Consider the following 19,709-nt stretch of genomic DNA (forward strand, 5'->3'; position numbering starts at 1 on the left):
AGATTAAATCCAGTGGAATGACACTCCCGCGGTAATACACGTTCCAGCCATGTATTTCAGCCCTAACCATGTGTAGATTCATTCCAAACAGTTCTCATGTTTCTTCATTTTTCCGATCTCATAATATAGAGACGTGTTGGGTGCCCGGAAGCGTAATATACCGACGATTTGTCGCCTAGCGTAAAATGTTACACCTCGGGAGTGAGAACGTGTAGAATACAAAAGTGCTGTTGGAGCCTGTACCTGATCAACTCCCCTGTTTAATTTTATAAGACATGGAATGATTCATCTTCAAAAAGTGATTAGTAGAAGTCATCACTTCACCCAGCCGTCTTTTTTAATTACAGATAACTCAATTATTTCTTAAATCCTTGAAAGAGTAGTTGTCGAACAGCTAACTGATTATCTGGACTAATCCATTTAAGGAGTTTTAGAGTGAATCATAGCACAGAAATAGACCCAGTGAAGGTTACAAAAGATTTCTTATCACGTCAACGGTGGATTTACCTCTGTTTTTTCCTGTAGTCCTGTAGGATCTTTACCTTACAGTGTATACCACCTTGAGGCAGCTTGATGGGAAGTGGTGGTTTATAAATAAAGCTGAAATTAAATGAATTAAGAGCAGTAAAAGTAGAGGCAGCGAAAGCTTTTCTGGCACTCTGGTTTATCCAATGCTCATGTGCAAACAACCAGAAAAAGCTGCTGGCCTCTTAGCTTGAAAGGCATAAACTATTGTTAACAGAATGTAGAGAAGCCCATCAAAACAACACATGCTGTAAATTCCAAAGGAATCAATCGGGTTAAGACTGCCTCCAGAGACAATAGCCAACGGCAGCCACATGATGGCAGTAATTTCCACTTTTAGATTTCATTGGGCAAGCAAGGATTGTCTTGCTTGCCCTGATGCAATTCAACTGTTTGAATTACTCCAGGTGAAAAAGAGTTTATGGTGTCAAAGCAAGTTTCATATCTCATTGAATACAACTTGACTTTCATTTTTAAATGATAATTGCCATTAAAGCCAAAAAAAGATAATGGGTGTGCTGTAGGGTGAGGTTATGTCCTTTCTCTGCCCCTCGCTCGTAGCATCCACTTTCAAAACACAAAGATTGCAACAGCCTCAAGCTCTTTTCCTTCATAGTTTTACTTTCATGTTCAGAATTTACTCTAGATCCCTAAAGTGATTATTGCACTAAGCACTTGAACAATACAAAGCAGCAACCAGAATTTAGTTTGGTTCATACTGTAGATATTCTCCTACTTGAGCTGCAGAAAATGTTTGGCAAACAGGAAAAAAAATGATGAATCGCCTGTCTGATAAACTCAAAAGTACCAGCACAACAACAGATCTAATATCTGACGAAACTGCAGATCAGCTTTTATCAGCATCACTTGGATGAGCTCCACTGGCTGTTCCACTCCAATGCCAGATTTTCTTTGGAGTGACCGCAATTTATCTGGAAGAGAAGCTGGCCTTCTCACCCGTTTTATACCATGACATAAAGAAAGCAGTCACTACTGCCATTTTATCTTTTTTTTGTTATGTTAAATACTTAAAAGCTCAAATTTAGCTCTTAAAAGATGGGCGCTTGATTTTTTTTCCCCCAACCCATCAATATATAAAATGTGAAGCTTCACTAAAATGAAAAAAATCATGTTATGAAAAATGGACTGAAGAGACTCATAACCTGAGTTAACTCAGAAGATACCTCATGGGGTTCTTGAAAAAGTCTGAATATATAAGGGTAGATGACAGACGCTGAGACAAAGACTAATGGGAAGACACCACTGACTGTATAGAAAAGGGGCAATTAGGAGGAGGGAAAACACCCGGGAAACAATAACCTGAAATACAAAATTTTAAGAACTATAAAGAAGATACAGGAGAAAAATCCAGGGAAATTTGTACTGTGTTAGGGTAACAAGTTTTTAAGTTCACTGTCAAATAATAATAAAAAGTATTACCAAAACTAGAAACATGCTTGCAGCTAAACATGAAAAGAAGTCGTGTTTGATCAAAAAGACCTGTTTTCATTTCCTAAAACGCCTCACATAAAAGTTTCTGTAACTGAGCTTTGATGGTTTAATTTTTCTGTTATTGTTTCTTTTGCTTAAGTTCTTTTTTCTTTCTTTCCTAATTTAAATTTATGAGGGTGTCATGTCATAATTCTTGTGAACAGAAAAAAAATACATATTCTGAAAATACTTTGATTTATTAGCAACCCAGTACACAGTAACTGAAACTGAGTGCATCTCTGTTTAATTATGAGACTGGCATAATGACTTGTATCACGGCATGTTTCTTTTATGTTTACTTGTCTTGAGTTTTGTGCACAAAAGAAAATTTTAGTTTATCATAGCTTAAAAAAATAACTAATTTAAGCCAACAGTACAACATATGACTGGTTGCTTGAGCGTGTCACTCGCTTACGTTGGCACTACGCTCTTTAGCGTGTATTGCAAAAGGAAAAACGTCACCAGATGTTAAATTAATCAGAGCTTTTACACAACATGTTGATTTCTCTAAAGGCCAGTATGAAAATAAACAATCTATTATAACGTTTTTGAAAGTTCTCCTAAGTTACAGAATCAAAACATCCTCCACAGGGACTGCACAGCTGCTGACATAGTGGTTTTTGTGATGAGAAGAGGCGAGGGCGGGGAAGAAAGGAAGGACAATTACTGTTATATTGATTAAAGTGTAATGGAAAAGGAAAGCGCCTTTTGGTACACACTTTTAATTTTCTCAGCTCTTAAATGCTTCCATCTTGTAAACATACACTATAAAGTGCCAGATCAAATGTTCCTGCTTTGAATCTTTCCCTGCTAATGTTTGATGTCACATATTTAATATGTGGAAGAAACTCACACAGCTTGTTGGATCAAACTGAGCATTGAAGTGTTGCCTGATGGTCTTGTGTCTTTCTTTTCTTTATCTCACAGGTTGGAAGGAACAGAGGAGAAGTTCAGAAACAGAGAGAGTCGTCCTGAGGATCTGCAGCTCATCGCTGAGCTCAAAGATATGGTTTCTGAGAGAGAAACTCTAGTCAAAAAACTGGTGGTAGGTATTGAGGTAAAGTCTCAACCATAAGAAGCTATAGCTATAAACATGAAGAGGAAAATGCATCCTCCCTTGTTTGTTTGCACACTGAACAAAAATGATGAGTAATGCTTTCCAGAGCTTATCTGATTTATAGAGAAAGCATGGATAGTGTCGTCCAGACCCACAAAATATATGTTGAACTCTAAGCTAAACAGTTGAATAAACCCAACAAAAAAATGTTTGCTGTAAAATTAAAAATTGCTCAGGTTGTGCTGATTTTCACAAATTGCTTTTCTAACAGCACTGATTTTATACTGATTTTTTATACTATATTTTATCTTAGATTTGAGGCTAAAGTGAAACACCACATGGTTTTACTACAGAACCAGCTTTGAAGTCATCTTTTGAAGCTGTTTGGAAACGGCCAGCGCATTTTAAATAATAATTAAATGACGTCCATTGCACTAATCATCTGTCTGTCACTTCTGGCCACAGGCTAGCTAATGAGCCTCATCAAAGAACCAAGAGAACACCAAAAGAGAAAAACAAGCCAGAGTGTGAGGAGCATTGAAAGCAAGCATTTAGCAATTTTTGATTCATGAAAGAACTTGTCTTACAATCAATTTAAAAAAAGCACTTGGTTCGTCCAATTCTAAATGCTTTCACACTTAGCTGTGACCTTTTCAGTCAGTAGTTCACAGACACACAGCGTCAGATTAGTTTAGTAAAGGGTGGCTAACATTAGCAGTGCTAACACCAGCGTCTTGCAGGTTACTGTTGACATGCCTGTGCAGAATCTGGGTACATTTTGCTCTGGTCGAGTAGTTATACCATGTAGTAACTGTGGCTGGGTGTGTAACATCTTATAAAATCTAACAGTTAATTGCCTTTGAATATGAACTTAATTATGAGTAAGTAGTTTAATCAAGCAGTATTTGCACTGATGACTGTCGAGGGCAGCAACATGTATTCGACTAGTCATACACACCCCTAAGCTTAATAACTCATTACTCACAGAGTTTGACATGTTAAAAATAATGTACAGGTGAGGAGTCCTTCATAAAATGAACAGTCGGTAAAGGATTTGACTTAAAGAGAAGGTGCTAATTAGAATAGTGCAGGACCCAAGACAGAATCCTGAGGAACACCACAAAGTTGTTTCTTAATAAGAGCCCAAAACCTCATGTGACAATTTAAATGTTTAAAAATAAAATAAAAGATTTAAACTTGTCTAAATTTGGAAACATGCTAAATATATTCACATGTTGGCATTCAGAACTGCTACCCTCAGAAATATGTTGGAATTAGTCTTTATTTAAATGTTGCATCACAATTTTCAGCACCATTGTCAGCCTTAGTTTGAGACCTAATCTACTTCAGTTCATTAACATTGTGAGATTCATTGTTTTTGTCTGACACTCAGTGGTACTGAGGTGGTGATTTTTATTAATCAGGTTACATTTTTCATGCTGAGGCACTATTGCTGTCTGAGTCATGGAGTTGTCTCTGACAGTTTGGAGCGCTTGGGAGGTGAAAAGTGTATGCTAAAGTGCATAAAAGGTACATCACAGGTGCCAAATTCTGATGGGCAGAAGAGTTTGGTTGTGAGAATTGCTGTTTTTAAGCAGTTTTCACAAAGACATGAAACTGTAGTGTCAAGTTTGTGTGCCACTCGGAAATGTTGCCACACAGAGCTCATTAAATGTGTGATTTTCAGTCACTCTACACTCCCCTGAGTCCTCCGCAGCCTAACTGGCTGTCAGCTAACACAATTTTCTCCTCCAGGACGATAAAAAGTTCTACCAGCTGGAACTCGTCAACAGGGAGACCAACTTCAACAAAGTGTTCAACGCCAGTCCTAATGTGGGAGTTATCAACCCGCTCATTAAGGTAGGCCCTAATATCCTGTAACACGCCACACACAGGGGCACTCTGATAAGCCTGCTCCATTATTTTACCACATAGCAAAGATGATATCCACTCCAAGTCATTTCATGTACATCCGTGCTGATCAACCAACACCATCAGTGCTGAGGTTTTAAAAAGCTACCACAGTAAATCATTTTAAGTAATACCTGTTAAGAATTACACCATTTTTGAGATGACCGTCGTCCTTTAGCAAAGTTTACAGAGCAAGACATGAAGTTGTTTTACAGCAAAGAAAGGATCACGATGTTCCAGTAAAACTCTCAGAGTTTATGAGAGACAGCAGAAGGACAAGGGGAGAAAAAATCAATTTTATCACATTTATTCTTTTCTGTAAAATGAAGGTCGTCAAGGATGGAGAAATAGGACAGGAAACAGCATGAGGAACAGGAACTGTGGTGTTTCTTTCATTTCTAGATAATAGCACAGCCTGAGGAGTGAGGGGGAGGCTGTCCAAGGTCTACATACCAAGATCTTGTTTGTTTGCAGCAGTTGAACCAAAGTGTCACAGTTCAAAAAGTGATTCTTATAGATTTCAATGCGCCATAAAAACACCACAAAAGGAAAGGGCCTTTGGTTTTAATGAATGCAGTCAAATAAAATCAGGAAGTATGATTGCAATAAAATTATTTTCTATTATTACCTTTAATTAAATAAATGCTGTTTCCTGTTAGTCGCTGTGGCTCAGTATAATTATATAACTAGAGAATTTAAACCTAAAGCCAAAACGACAATAGTGCTTTTCTGAAGCATTGATTTTGTGATCTGTTTAAAGCTGCTGAAAACAAACATTTCTGTTCTTTAAAGCACTACTCAAAAAATCAGTATATAGGATGTTGGTTTAGCAAAATAACCAGATAAGCAAAAGCAAGCATTAATTTAGATACCAGACTCCCCCGCCCCCAATGTTACACAATATATTGCAACAAAAGGAAAAGCTCTGTATACTATATAAGGATAATTAAATGGCACAATTTTAGAAATCATATAAATAACATTTATTTCTATTTTAATAATATTTGATAACTGAAACAATTTAATTTAGACCTTTCCCTCAGCTTGTGTAAAAAGGTTCAATAAATACCTTAAAATCAATTGTTTATGAGAGACTTGGTTTTTCTTTCCTTCCTGTCACACCGGCATCGTATTTTCTCTTTTTACTGGATTTATGATGAGCATCTTGTAGTTTTCAAGGGTGTGGTCAGAGGGGGGGCATGGGGTGGCACAGGCCCCATTAAAAATACAATTAACTCCACTGGATGAAAGTATGGATGGGACCAGTGGTTCAAATATAGCTTAGTACATTTACTCAAGCACTGTACTGAAGTTCAGCTTAATGTACTACATCTGCTTCAGTAATGCATCTTTATGATGATGCCAAAAATCACTCCTAGTGTTTTCTAATCCAGACTGTATACTTAATATATATCTCATCAAATATTCAGATTTTCTGTGGGCCCTTTGTTCTTTTTTCTTGGTGTCCCATGTGATAACACTCCCAGACATATCCCTGTTGGTGGTTGCCGATTAGTGCTTCTACAATAAGAATAGCAGCTCATTTTTCTCTTTGACCCATGTCTGAAGAAGCTCCTTTGAAATTAATACTCTCTTCTCTTTGTTACATTGCATTAAGAATTAAATTGATATTTTGAAGTAAATAGTGTGCCGACCTTTTCCTTTTGTGGCAAAAAAAAGCAAAAAAGAGCAGAAAATTAAAAGGGTTAGAACAAGTTTGACATTCTCATGCAGGACTTCATAGCTCGTAGCAGGAAACAGGTTCAGAAGATGTTTCTGGTTAACAGAATGTCTCATTGTCATGTGTGTCTGAGCTGAATGGTTCCCACTGCATGATTTAACCGTTGACACCATCTCAGGTTCTACAACTTTGACCTGTGACGCGTTGTTTTCTTTGCAAACCCTTTCTCTCATCATGTCTTTGTGTGTATAAATGTGCCACCCGATTCGACTGGTCTTCTTTTCTTCAGCCTTCCTTTGCTTTCAAAGCCATTTGTTAGTGTGAGATGTTTCCCGCTTTGACACATCTCTTCTCATCTGAACTTTCATTCTGCTCAGAGTGACTGGTGCTTTAAGACTGTGACTGAGCAAAGCCGGTCTTCAGACTGATCCATTCACTCTGCCTCGATCAGCATTTGAATATTATTAAGTTAGTACGCTGCTCTTTCCTGTCTCTCATTGGCTGGACTGTTACAGCTTCCAGAGCTCTCCCTGTACTCCATTTGCCCTTTTTATCCTTCCATTCCTTCCTAAGTTTTTATTATTATTTTGTTTTAAACTTCCCTTTTGCTCCTTTTTGACCCCGTGCCCCTCCTTTTTCTTTTTTTTTTTCTTTTTTTTTTCTCCTGTGTAGCAAAAGAGAAAGAATGAGAAAACAGCAGCCAGCAGATTGAGCAGCTCTCCTAATGTCAGGGCTCTGGAGGGAGCAGGTATGGGCATGGGCTTGGTGGGTACAGGGAGCGGCCAGCCCCCACAACCACCACCCCCGCCCCCAACCCCGCCCAGTCGCCTAGAGCCTATCCCCAACTCCCCCCTCCATCACCTTGAGCTCAACTCCAACAAACCTCTTGCCCCGCTGACCCCTCCCACCGAACCCAAGAAATTCATGAGGTGAGACCTTTTCAGCCCCGACTAACAGCAGCGCATTAATTATCCAATCACAGGCCTATTTTTAGTCAGAAGCACTTTTACTGAAGTGAGTCGTGGCCAGAGGTAAACATTCAAATATATAATATCTTTATTTTAGGTTTCAAAACAAACAACAGAACTTGGTTAAATCTTCTCTACAGTTGTTTTGTTTTATTATACTCCTTCTTTCTTGCCAAGTGTGGCACTTTCATAAACCATAAGAAGCATGAAATCATTGTCAGCTATAGCTGCAGATTCTAAAAAAAAGAAGCTTTCAGAAGCTCTGTGCTGTGATCAACTGTTCGCTGATTCCCAACCTTGTTGATTGCTGGTGCCATGTTGAGCTTTCCCCTCTTTGCAGTTTGTTGACAGTTGTAGAAGGAACAGGTGGAACCTGAGTTTAAGACAAAAAAGGCAGAAAAACGCTGCTTGTTTTTAGATCATTACTTTGGTTTTTTGGCTTAAATATCAGCTGTTGCTACTTGATTTTCTCAGTTTTTGTTATTAGTTTAATCAAGGTAACACACTGGTTAAACTGCCAGGTGTTGCTTCCATTTGACTCAGTTTGGAACAAGATTAAAATATATGTATTTAGCAGGTGCTAGAGCTGCAACAAAATTACAGTCATCAGATAATCAGGCAGTTATTTTAAAGATTTGGCTTTAGGTGATAGGTGGATACTATGGTATTCTCCAGATACAGTGATGTTAGATTGTTTAAATGCAAAGACATTAAAGGTGACACAGAAAAACAAACTCAACCAAGGTTTAGTTTACATATTATAATTTTTTCCTTGGAAATGAATAAAACCTTTCTATTCACAACAGCTGTATAACCTTGAGGAGGTGCTTTATATTCCAAGGCAAAGGCCCTAAAATATTAAATTGAAAGCCTCAACAATGAGACAGTCCCATATTTATAAAAAATCATTAGGAAGTAGAACCAGGCATCGTATATGTGTTTCAGACATTCAGGGTGAACTGGCATTATAGTACATAGTATTAACTGATGAGATAAAAACTGCTGCATGGCTCGTTGCATTCAAGGTGTTACGGTGTTACATTAAGCGGTCACTCCCAACTCCAACCAAGGGGGTGTTTTAACCCAAATCTTGTTTCACTAATGCTGTCCCTAGCAAAGTACTATCTAGAGCCACATCAGGTTTTATCGTCCTGATGGAGAGCTTGTGTGAGATCTATGTTATCCTGCAGGTTGGAAGCTAGCATAAAGCTCTTACACTTTTCTGCGATAAATTCATCCCAAATAGAAAAAAGACTGTTAGAGACAACTGAGAGAGTCAGGCAAGGGCTTTTTTTTTTTTGAAAACCAAGTTTAATCCTACTACTTTAAACCACTGGAAAAAAAACAATAGAAAAAACTGTTTAATGCATGTTTGATGTAATGTTTTTGGCTTTTAAAGTAACCAGGGCTACTTTTTAAAAGCTAATTTTAAGCTAATAAGCTAACAAACATGCTACTGTTTGCAGCTTACAGTAGAGCAAACCAGGTTCAATCAAATCCTCACCACTTTGTTTTTCTTGATTTAGATTTTTAAGTGGAAATAATGTCCAAACTATTTAACTATGGATTGTAGACAGTTTTACATCAAAGACATCTAGAGCCTAAACGTCTGGAGTACCCTAAGTCATATAAATGCTAAGCTATGACGACAGTTTGGTCATTTCATACTTTTTGGTGATAATAACAGTTAATAGTTTTTGATAACAGCCTCTCTCCTCAGGGTTAGGGTTTGGCGAACAGTTAATCAAAAAGACTTGTAGATGATTTTCTGCCTCCTTTCAGGGCCTGAGGTTTTTACTGTATATATCACAAACCAGCTGACCCTGAGTCGACATTAAAGGACACGACTGCTTTCTGCTGCAGCACGTTTGAACTCAGAGACATTGGCAGTTCTTTAAATAGAAGTGAATAATATGGAAAGGGCAACATAAACACAAGAGTCCCGTGTGCGACTGAAGCTTCAAAGAATGGCCTTGGAATGCAAAAGGGGCATGTTTTTACTTTTGATTTCTTTTCTTTTCCATCAGTCCGAACATGTTGCTGTCTGAACTGCGTGCATGCTGAATTGTTTTTTTTTTTTTGGTTTTGTTTTCTCTTCTTTTCTGTTCAGGACGTTTACACTACCTGTTGTTATTATCCACTGTGTCTTTTTTGTCGTTGTTTTGTGTCACACTGTGACGTTTCTTTCTTCATCCTCACCGTCATCTAAATTTCAGCATGTTGCACTTTTACTCGACTCGAAATGGGCTCGACTGTTTTTGTAAAAAGTAAATAAACGTTTTTTTTAATGCAGACTTGTATTGAAGTAGATATTGTCTTTTGCTATTATGGACCGTCTCCCTCTGTGTGTGGTGGTGTCTTATTTTGATCCTGCTCTACTCTACGCTCCAGTAAACGCTGCTTTGGTGGCTGTGACGAACTGTGTGAACTGATATGATGATAAATTATGTAACATGCTTCTCACATGAATACATGCAGTGTGTATGCGTGTGAGGGGTGGCGGGATGAGGGGGGGTGTATTTGCATGTAGGTTTACAGCATGTGTGTGAGTGAGTAGTTTCTTTCCTTTGTGCTGCATGTTGTACTGCCGAGTAAGACGCAGTGGCTGCTTTGCAAAAGCTTGGGACAAACCTCTGTTGAAATGCCTGCACAAGCACACACACACACGCATTATTATTCCTCATTGCCAGAGATGTACAATAACACACATTCTAACATGCACAACAAAGTAAGGAGATGACAGTATGAGGTCAGGTGTTAGAGATCGGCTTTGAAATGTTTTCAGACTATATTAAACAATTTATCTCTGCTCTCACTCTTCACACTCTTTGTTCTTAACAAACAGTTTGAGTGATGGTAAACATTTTCCTTACACTTGAGCGATTTGCTATGCTGTCCTCTTTAAATCAATAAGTCGTTAAGTGTTTAACCCCTGATAAACGTTATTCAAATCGACCTCAGTTTGTATAGAAGAAGTGAGTCAGACATCACAGCAGTAAAGAGTAGTTATTAGACTGCAGCTTGCACCCGTTTTGGCTGAAGGAGATATCTTTGTGCCTACAAACATCCAGAACATTCATAACAAAGATCTGTTTAACAGGAATATATAGAACGCAACATGTATAACAGCCTGTTAATGGTGTTAAGTTGGGTATGTTTAAGTCCCAGACTAATCCTAATCTAATCCTAATTTCAAGTCAAAATTTCAAGATGACTAACTCAAAGTTACGTATTTTAGGTTAATGACCCCAAATCTTGGGGTATGAACAGCAAAAACCCCAAACAAATAAAATTTAAAAAAACAAGCTTCATAGACGCGTATCAGACAGACAACAAGAAAGTCAGGAGTAAACTGCATATAAATGTAGGAGTATTAGAGTGATTAGAAACGGTTGAGGAATAAGAAACAGCTGAAAGGAATCAAGACAATCATGTCGACAGGAACTAAAGACAAAAACACCAGAAGAAAAAACAAAATATCAAGTATCATGTACCAAAAACACAATAATATAAATCAAAATCTGAAATACAAAAACAACACAAAACTCTGCAACAATAATAATCCTCATTTACCAGAGCCAACGGGACGCCAAGCCAGTTCAATGACTCTCTAAAACAAATCATTTTAGACCCCTCCCCCTTTAAGGCCCGCTTTCTTCTCACTGGCTGCCCCTCAAAAACAGAAAGTTTAAACAGAAGGTGGGTGCAGCTTCTGTGCTCACAGCCAGATTTGACCATATTAGTAATCTGTTGACATCATACAGATTCAAGAATAGAAAAAACAAAATAGCTGAATGAACCTTTAGAGCAGACTAAAGTCTCAGCTTTTGGCTCTCACATAAGCTGATGTTATTATCTTTATAAAAAATAAAGATAAGCTGTCTTCAGGTAGCTGTTCTAACGTGTGCATTTACTCATAAAGTCCTGGGATTCTTTAAAGCTGTTTAAAAGGCCTAAAATATCACAGTATATTAAAAGGTCATGGCTAGCAATGTCACCTTACAGCAAGACCCTGAATTGGATAAGTGGAAGAAAATGGATGGATGGATCGTAAAAAGTAGAGTATAGTAAAAAAAAAATAATATTTTAAATTAAATAGTTTTGATATAAACATATAGATAAGTAAACAAAGTGCAAACAATGTAAAAAAAAAAAAAACAATAATTAGGTTTTACATATTTAAAACAACTAAAATTAATTAGACCGGTTATTTTTATCCACATGAAAAACACTGTGTTTACTTGTTTCTTTTATTTTTGATTGATAAACATGCATCTCATTACGTTTATTACATTGTTTGTTAAATTTAAGTAATCTACATGAATGAAATGTACAACTGAAAGACCAAATCTTAAACACTTGAGCTGCAGATGATATGACTGCACCTTGATCCCTTAAAATATAAGGTAGGCAGGTGAACTGCACACATTTGTAAAAGCCTGCTGAGTTTCTAGCCCTCTGTTTCCCCCTCAAGGTCCAGTATTTGTGCAAATGCAAAGAGAGGCCACATCCTCTCTCTGCTGTCACGTATAATGGATAGACTCCCTCCTTCAATCTGATACGCTCCTCTCGCTCTTCTTACTTCTTCCTCTGACCTTGATTCATCTTCTCATGCTCTGCCAATCTCTTTTCATCTCCTCTCCATCGTATTTCCTGCCCTGCTCCTGCAAGTCATCCAGCTTCTCTGCTCACGGTTTCATACCACCACATTTCACCTCTCTTTTCTCCTTTTCTTCTTGCGAACAGAAAGCTGCACTTCCTGCATCAAAGCTTCCTGAAAATTATCTTTAAAATCCTCTGATCACCTCGTGATTCTGTCAGTCAGTGCACACACTGAGCATTTTATTGTGAAGAAGAGGGTGTTTAATATGAGATGACCGTGAGCACAAATTATACATTAACATGAATATTTTATGAATTTGTGGTAAAACAGAACGCCTTGAGTCTGCACTGTGACTGTGCGCAGCATAAACAAGATTCATTAGGCTGAGCAAATATAAGGGAGGTCTTTTTGGGAGAAAGTAAAATAACAAAAAAATACCCCCGTAAAATTTTAGCATCGCCCCGGGGTTATGGGACTGTTTGTTTAAGAAGTAGCCAATTAAGAAACAGAAGTGGCTCCGATAGGTGTTTGTTTTTAATAGATGCACACACTAATTAGTTCAAACTTTGGGGAACGGTGTGTTTCCCCTCTGAGGACGTGAGTCAGGAAGGAACTGCAGCTTGATTAGATCATATAAATTCCAGCCGCGATTGGCATACTCCTGGAAAAGAATATACTTTAAATCATTGGATAATGCCAATTTAAAGTAATTTAGTGTTATAGAGTTACCTGCTGAGGAAACTAACTTCTTAAAGTATTTTAACACACATATACTCACCAAGCTCAGCCCATCAGTGCTCTTTTAAAATGTGACAAAGACAATATAAAAGATGCACATAGCTTAAGAATCTGAAAAGTTGAGCTTAATCCCCAAGTTGTGCTTCAGCGGGAATCCTACACCAAAACCTGCCCCTCATTAAAAAAAGCTACTAAACATCGAATCGACGCAACCCACAGCTTGTGATTGGCCTGTTCAGTCCCATCAGTTCATTTTGTGCATTTCTGGCTACTGTTTTGCTAGCAGTTTTTGAATGTATCAGTGAGAGAGTAACAAAAAATAAATAGTATAAAGAATAATTCAGTTTTAAGGTCATACTGAAAAGGATGTTAACCTTGTTTTGTGAACTGTGCTCAATATTAGAGTCAGAGAGGAGGCTTTTTAATCACAATGATTAATTAGCATTAGCGTAAACACTCAACTTTAGGCTTCTTTAATAGGACTTTACTAGCCAATGGGTGATGCCACAGTGGCTACACCCATCCTTTATAATGTGAACACAGCCGTAGGATTAAAATACATCGCACTCTGCAGTATGGACTTGGAGGGCGGTAGAAACATTGGAAATGCTTCAGAGACACAAAAATAGGGAGAAGCAAATGTTGTGACATTTTCATAGAAAGTGCATTACATGAGACGCCGCTCGTAACAGTTTGTGCGTTTCACAGACAGGTACTCTGTAACTTCTAGGGTTAGATTTTCCTTCTTAATGGTCCATCACTATCTCATGTTCACAAAGCAACACAAAGGGTGCTTTGGGCTTTTTATTTTTTTATTAAACTGAAATACTTCCAAAGAATTCTGAATTTAACGTCTACACCATGTCTTGCATAAACACTCATCCACACAATTACTAATATTTTAGATGCAGAGCTGTGTCCAAACTCCTGTGTGAATCTTTGCTGCTGATTTCAAGACAAAAAATGTATCTTTTTAAAAAAAAAAAGGCTTCAGAGCTTTGAATCTGATTTTCCAGCTTCACTGAAGAGAGGCTGCTCAACTGAATCTATATTTCCCTTTAACCTCCTAAGGCCCGAACTCTTCCACGACATGCATTTCTAATTTCTCTTTGATATTTGGGCATGTTGGGGCCCGATGAATGTAAAAACAAAGAATTTCCAGATTTTTTTTTTTACCTTATTTTTGTTTTTAAGACAAATATGAGACACAAATGAGGATAATCATTTAAAATTTTGATAGAACAGTAGCAGTATAATGTCCTCGTAAGTGGATATCAGCCCATGTAGAGCAAAATTGAGTATTTTGGTCAAAATAACCAAAAATGTGATGTCCACATATGTGGACGGCAGGCCCTAGGAGGTTAAGATGCGGAAGAAAACACAGAGACACACAAAAACCTCCAATTCAGTCCAATAGCTGTTTGAAGTTAAAGTTTGAAAGTGTTACAGCTTCAGAATGTAGTTTTAACTTTGGTGCCTAGTTTTCAAATATGGTGTAGTAGCCATACAATAACAGGCAGTGAGGTGGGGAAGCATCACGTGAAAAAGCAGCCCACTTACCGTTAAACGTCAAAGGAAAGGCTCTGAAATTTTGCAGTTAACTCAAACCTCCAAAATTTGTGAGGATATGTGATGAGAGTGAAATGTGCAGAGCGATATCTCAATGAGGTTTTGTTCTATAATTTTTTTTTCATCCAGACAAGCATGAATAGGTAAAAAAAAAAAAGATGCAAAAGCCATTTTCATTTCTCGTTATTTGCTTCCAGTGACTTCTGATTCCTTCTCCAGACTTTCTGAAGGTTTTTCAAAGTTTTCTTTAAACATTTTCAAACAAATGTTTTTTTTGTTACTGACCTATGAATCATTCAAGCATAAAAAACCATCAACTCAAGAGATAAACCAGTGTGTGCACATGACAAGCAAAGAACCCATTTTAAATTGTGTCTAGACACTTTGTTACTAGTAGCCTGTCACTAAAATACATAATTGTTCCCTTTCTTTCCATTTCTTTTAATGAATCTATAAAATGCCAAAAAAATAACACAGTTTGCCAAACATTAAAAAATTTCGTTTTGCACTAACAAGGTGATTCTCGAAAAGCTGAGAGCTAAAATCTTGGCATTTTTCAGCATAATGTGCAGTGTGACCTTAGAAAATTTGAGGAAACTCGACAGAGTACAAATAGAAGACGTGGCAAGCCTTAAAATTTGTTTACTGCAGATGCACAGGATCTAAATATCATCTTCTTAAAAATAGAGGGAAAAAATACAACAAAGACCTGACACAGGATCTGACAGATGAACCTGGCTCTGCATTTATCCATCTACTGCTTTTCAAAGCAGTGGAAGTGTGGCTGAGATGAAGCTATTCCTGAGGAAGGGAAACCGAGAAAAAAGCCTGGGGTATGCCAAATTACACAGAGCTGGACTGATCAGAGGTAACGAGTCAGAGGTAGAACAGTGAGTGTCTACAGCCATCCGTAAAACATGGAAGCTCCGTCGTGGTTTGGAGATCTTTTCAAAAGTGATAGAATTATAACACAGAAACGTACAATCAGATTTTTATCCACCATTCAGTACCATCTGGTTCTGCTACTAAGCTTCTGATTGGCAACAGCTTCAGTTTTAAGCATGACAGTGATCCCAATGCAGTCAAAGCAATCCTGGATAGAACAACATAATGGTCATGGACTGGCCTCCCCGGAGCCCAGATCTCAACATTATTGAAGCAGTGTGGGATCATCTAAAGGCAAATAACATCCCAAAAAAATAGCTTTTAATGTCCTTCAAAAAAAAAAATCAACAGTTTTCCACATTAATAGCTCCAAAACATAAAAAGTAGTCCTGTCAAAAGAAAAGCCTCATGAATAAATCCCATCAAAGGTTTAATAACCCTTTAATTTTGAAATTTGTTTTGGCAAACTTAAAAAGCACAGAAAAAAACAGAAAATCCTCACAAAACATTTTCTTGAAAAACATCTGGACACAGGTCTTTCAGAAAATCTTATTCAGACAGGATGAAATTGTTCCATTTTTGTAACTATTTTCAGCTGTTTTGAGGCTCTAGTGATGATTTACTGCAGCAGCATCGTGATGTGATGATTTGAGAAGTCAAATTAAAACGTTCTCATGTTGATTAGGGACGGCGCTGTTACAGCCATGTGTTTTTAACAGTTTCTGGGCGGTGACAGCTCTGTAAATAAGACCGATTAACAGTTTTGCTAAACGGGGAATACTCTTTAAAAGATCAATTCACTTCAAAGGACTTTGTGAACCTCACTAAACCTTTACTTAGAGATAAAACATTGCTCGTGGTTACTTTCCAAAGGCTGCACAGAAGAGTAGTCATTCAATCAGCTGTAATGGAGAGTGAAGGACAAACACACGCGTGGCTCATCTTGAATCTTGTGGTTATGCTGCCCCCTGTGGACAGAAAAGAAAATTACACATTCAGACTTATTCAAACGCTCAGATTTCAAACTTAAATCACACAATTATTGATTCATGATAGTAAAAGTTTAGCTGGTCTGTCTGAGGAGAAACAGAATTCCCCCTTATCTTTCTGTCTAAAGAATTTTTATTTTCTAAAAACGCATATTTAAAAGACAACCTGCCACTGCAATGAAAATAACACACATAAAAACACACGTAGGATTGGACACAGCAGGAGAAATCAGGATCAGGCGACACAAAAACCAACAGGAAGGAGGGAATGTGGTAACTAAAGAACTGACTGGACTAATCTGTTACATCACTGGTTACAATGAAGACATATGCACAGGTGGGCATCCTGCTACATGTAGGGTTAGATCTGCTTTGGTAATGCGCCGTCACTAGCTCATGTTTTTCACAAACTAACACAGAGGCTGCTTTGGGCTATTTATTTTAATAGTTAGGAAAATACTTCTAAAATTAACATCTACACCGTGTCTCGCATAAACCTCCACAAAACCACACAGTCACTGATGTTTAAGATGCAGAGCTCAGTTTGATTTATTTCAGTATTTAGACCGGACGAAGTACTAAAACAAACATCTTCCACACAGTTGTTAATGTGTATCCCCCGCTCTTTCTGCATGTTAATATCAACAGAGTGTGAACGTTTGTTTTTGATTTTGGAGGCAAAAAAAGAAAAAGGTTTTTAGCTTTGGATCAGATTGTGGAGCTTCACTGGAGGAAGGCCGCTCAACTGAATCTATATTTTCCTGAGAGATGAAAGCATTAGAGCATCATTTTCTTTTCACTCAGAAAGTCATCATTTGAGGCTAAAGTTGGATTATTATAAAAACACATCGACTTTTAAGATTCTTCGGTGTGAAAAAATCCGAGAGCGTTAAAGTGAACCTTGTGCTTTTCACCCCTTTATGTTTAAGACTAAACGAGCTGAGCGATCAGCCTCTCACTTCTCTTTCCTTAACTTTCTGTTTGTGTGTGTGTCCGTCCTGAAGCCCTCCTGAAACAAAGGACTCTGCCATCGACTCCCCGGACGCTCAGCGCCAGGAGTGGTTTGCCCAATACTTTTCCTTTTGATCGACCACAGACCTGCAAACACAACGATTCAGCATGTCAACCGAACTTTAAAAAAAAAAAGAAAAAGAAAAAACTGATGAAAAAAAATCAAACAAAAAACTGGAAAAAAATCTTCAAACTATTTGTTATTTATCGTCATTGATCGGTTCGGGGATCAATCCACTTTGGAATCAGTCGACCGAAACTGTAAATCCTGGTTTGAGAATCGCTTCTCCTCGACGTCTCGATCAAACGCACAGAACCTGATGTCACTGATTTCCACTTCTGGGAGAAACGCCACGATTTTCCACTTCCTGCCGTTGACCGAGACCAAAGTGAATTGAACCCGACCGCGACATCAAATGTCATCGCTCCGATCTGATTTGATTGTTTGATTCTCTCTGATTGTTTCACTGTGGATGAGTTTCTCTCGTAGTACAGTGACAATGATCATCCGTATGTTTGATGTTTATTTCATTCCTTTACTCTTCGACTTATTTTGCAGTTTCTTGGAACTAGAATAAAATATGAGTGGTGCATTTTCATGCTGCTAATTGCCATTGTTGGACTACAGTAAGAACTATATATAAAGAATTATACGGTAGGTAATTGTGCTCTCTTTGTACGTGGGCCCCACTGCATACAGCATCTTAGACTAGGAGGGCTGATCTAAGACCAGTTCGCCTCCTCATTTATGGTGACATTAACTTCGGACCTGATCCTAGATCAGTTACACTTCTCTGGCGTGCTCCGTGAATACAGGCTCTGATTTTAGGACGGCACCATCATGGCGAGTTTGTTACAGCTGCATAGAAGTTTCAGCCGATTTTGGTAGAATATTAAAACCTGTTTGTATGGTCGTCTGTCTCAACACAGATATAATGATGTCTCACCAATTTTAAAATCAAAAATAGCATATTTTATATTTATATTATAATGTGTATGCTTAATAAATTATTATTGTGACATTTACTGGCATTTGCTTGTCTTTTTTTAATGAACTGGTGATTTGTGTTTTCTTTTTTCCATTAATGAAGTTAACTTATTTTGTTATGAGGTAAAAAAAACAAAAGCTTTTAGTTTTGGTTGAATTAATACAGGAGTGAGGGGAAACAGATGGAAAAGCAGAGGAAGAGACGGTACTCTAAATACACAGGGCTGATTGGGCACGGGTGAAAGGAAGAGACACGAGGAGTCGAGGCAGCGAGTTACAAACTGAATGAGACATCCTCAGTTCAGAGCTTCATTTTAACGACATGTCAGTTCAATGTGACGTGTGGAACGACTGCTTCATTAAGAGTTTGTGCTGCACTGGGGCAGAAGGTTTGCGCATCTTAAATAACTCAATATGAACAACACAGCTGTCAACAATACACCCGCACCTGTTTATCCTGGATTACAGCTCCTCCTGCAGCCCACCGTCACCCCCTTACACTGCCCTCCAGAGCCTAGACACAGATTTATCCTAACATGTATGCAGCGTGTTGTTTGGTCTAACAACACAACACAGTCCCTCATGCTGGGAGCAGGACTCTACAGACAAATACTTTTCAGTAGAAATTAAAAGTAGACGTAAAGGTTGTCTTGAACACTGTTGTTCTCACTGGACACATGAGATCACATCACATCATCAACAGAGCAGCTTTATGGGCTTTATGATGCAGCTGTGTCAAACATCACTTTAAAATAAGGCTGTTCATCAAAAACATCCCAACAGGCAGTAGAAGTAGCTACTGTCCTCCTGTGCTCTCAGATCTACTTATTTATTTAAAATCATTTATTACTTAAACATGTTTCTATGAATTTTGTTTTTGGCAGCTTGAATTTCTGCTAAATTGATCAAATCACAGGAGGCTTTACTATTTACAGAAGTAACTGACACAATTTAGGTGAGCTCATCTGCAGACAGTTGTATATGCATTTGAAATTTGATGGAAAAATAAATGGCATAAGGTGAAGGAAGAACACATTCTTATATGTATACAGATAAAATGGTTTATAGTGTTTTTATAAATATATATTTATGATGAATAGGATTATAATTTATGTTTAGATAAAAGAAAGAAGATGAAAATAAGGTGAAAAATAAGAAATATAAGATGTGGTAGAAAAGGGGAAAAAATCTGTGGTGTTTACCCAGCTGTTTCCTTTTTAACGCAATCCTAAATACCATAAAATCCTACATATACATAACGAACAGGCCGCTACATTATGGAGTCTTAACAGT

At 37.8% G+C, this 19,709-nt stretch overlaps 1 protein-coding gene across 2 annotated transcripts in view; it reads left to right on the forward strand.

Moving 5' to 3' along the window:
• Positions 1-18,427, forward strand: part of fam184ab (family with sequence similarity 184 member Ab) — a 196,148-nt gene extending 177,721 nt beyond the window's left edge. The window contains exons 19-22 of one of the 2 annotated variants that reach the window (XM_063494619.1): positions 2,944-3,061; positions 4,829-4,933; positions 7,338-7,594; positions 17,422-18,427. In XM_063494619.1, coding sequence (XP_063350689.1) covers positions 2,944-3,061; positions 4,829-4,933; positions 7,338-7,594; positions 17,422-17,503 — 562 coding nt within the window. In that variant the 3' untranslated portion in view covers positions 17,504-18,427. The remainder of the gene's footprint in view (positions 1-2,943; positions 3,062-4,828; positions 4,934-7,337; positions 7,595-17,421) is intronic. The other variant, XM_063494620.1, reaches the window with a different exon arrangement.
• Positions 18,428-19,709: the final 1,282 nt, after the last annotated feature.

Source organism: Pelmatolapia mariae, linkage group LG15 (genome assembly GCF_036321145.2).
Source record: "Pelmatolapia mariae isolate MD_Pm_ZW linkage group LG15, Pm_UMD_F_2, whole genome shotgun sequence".
Lineage (NCBI taxonomy): Eukaryota > Metazoa > Chordata > Actinopteri > Cichliformes > Cichlidae > Pelmatolapia > Pelmatolapia mariae.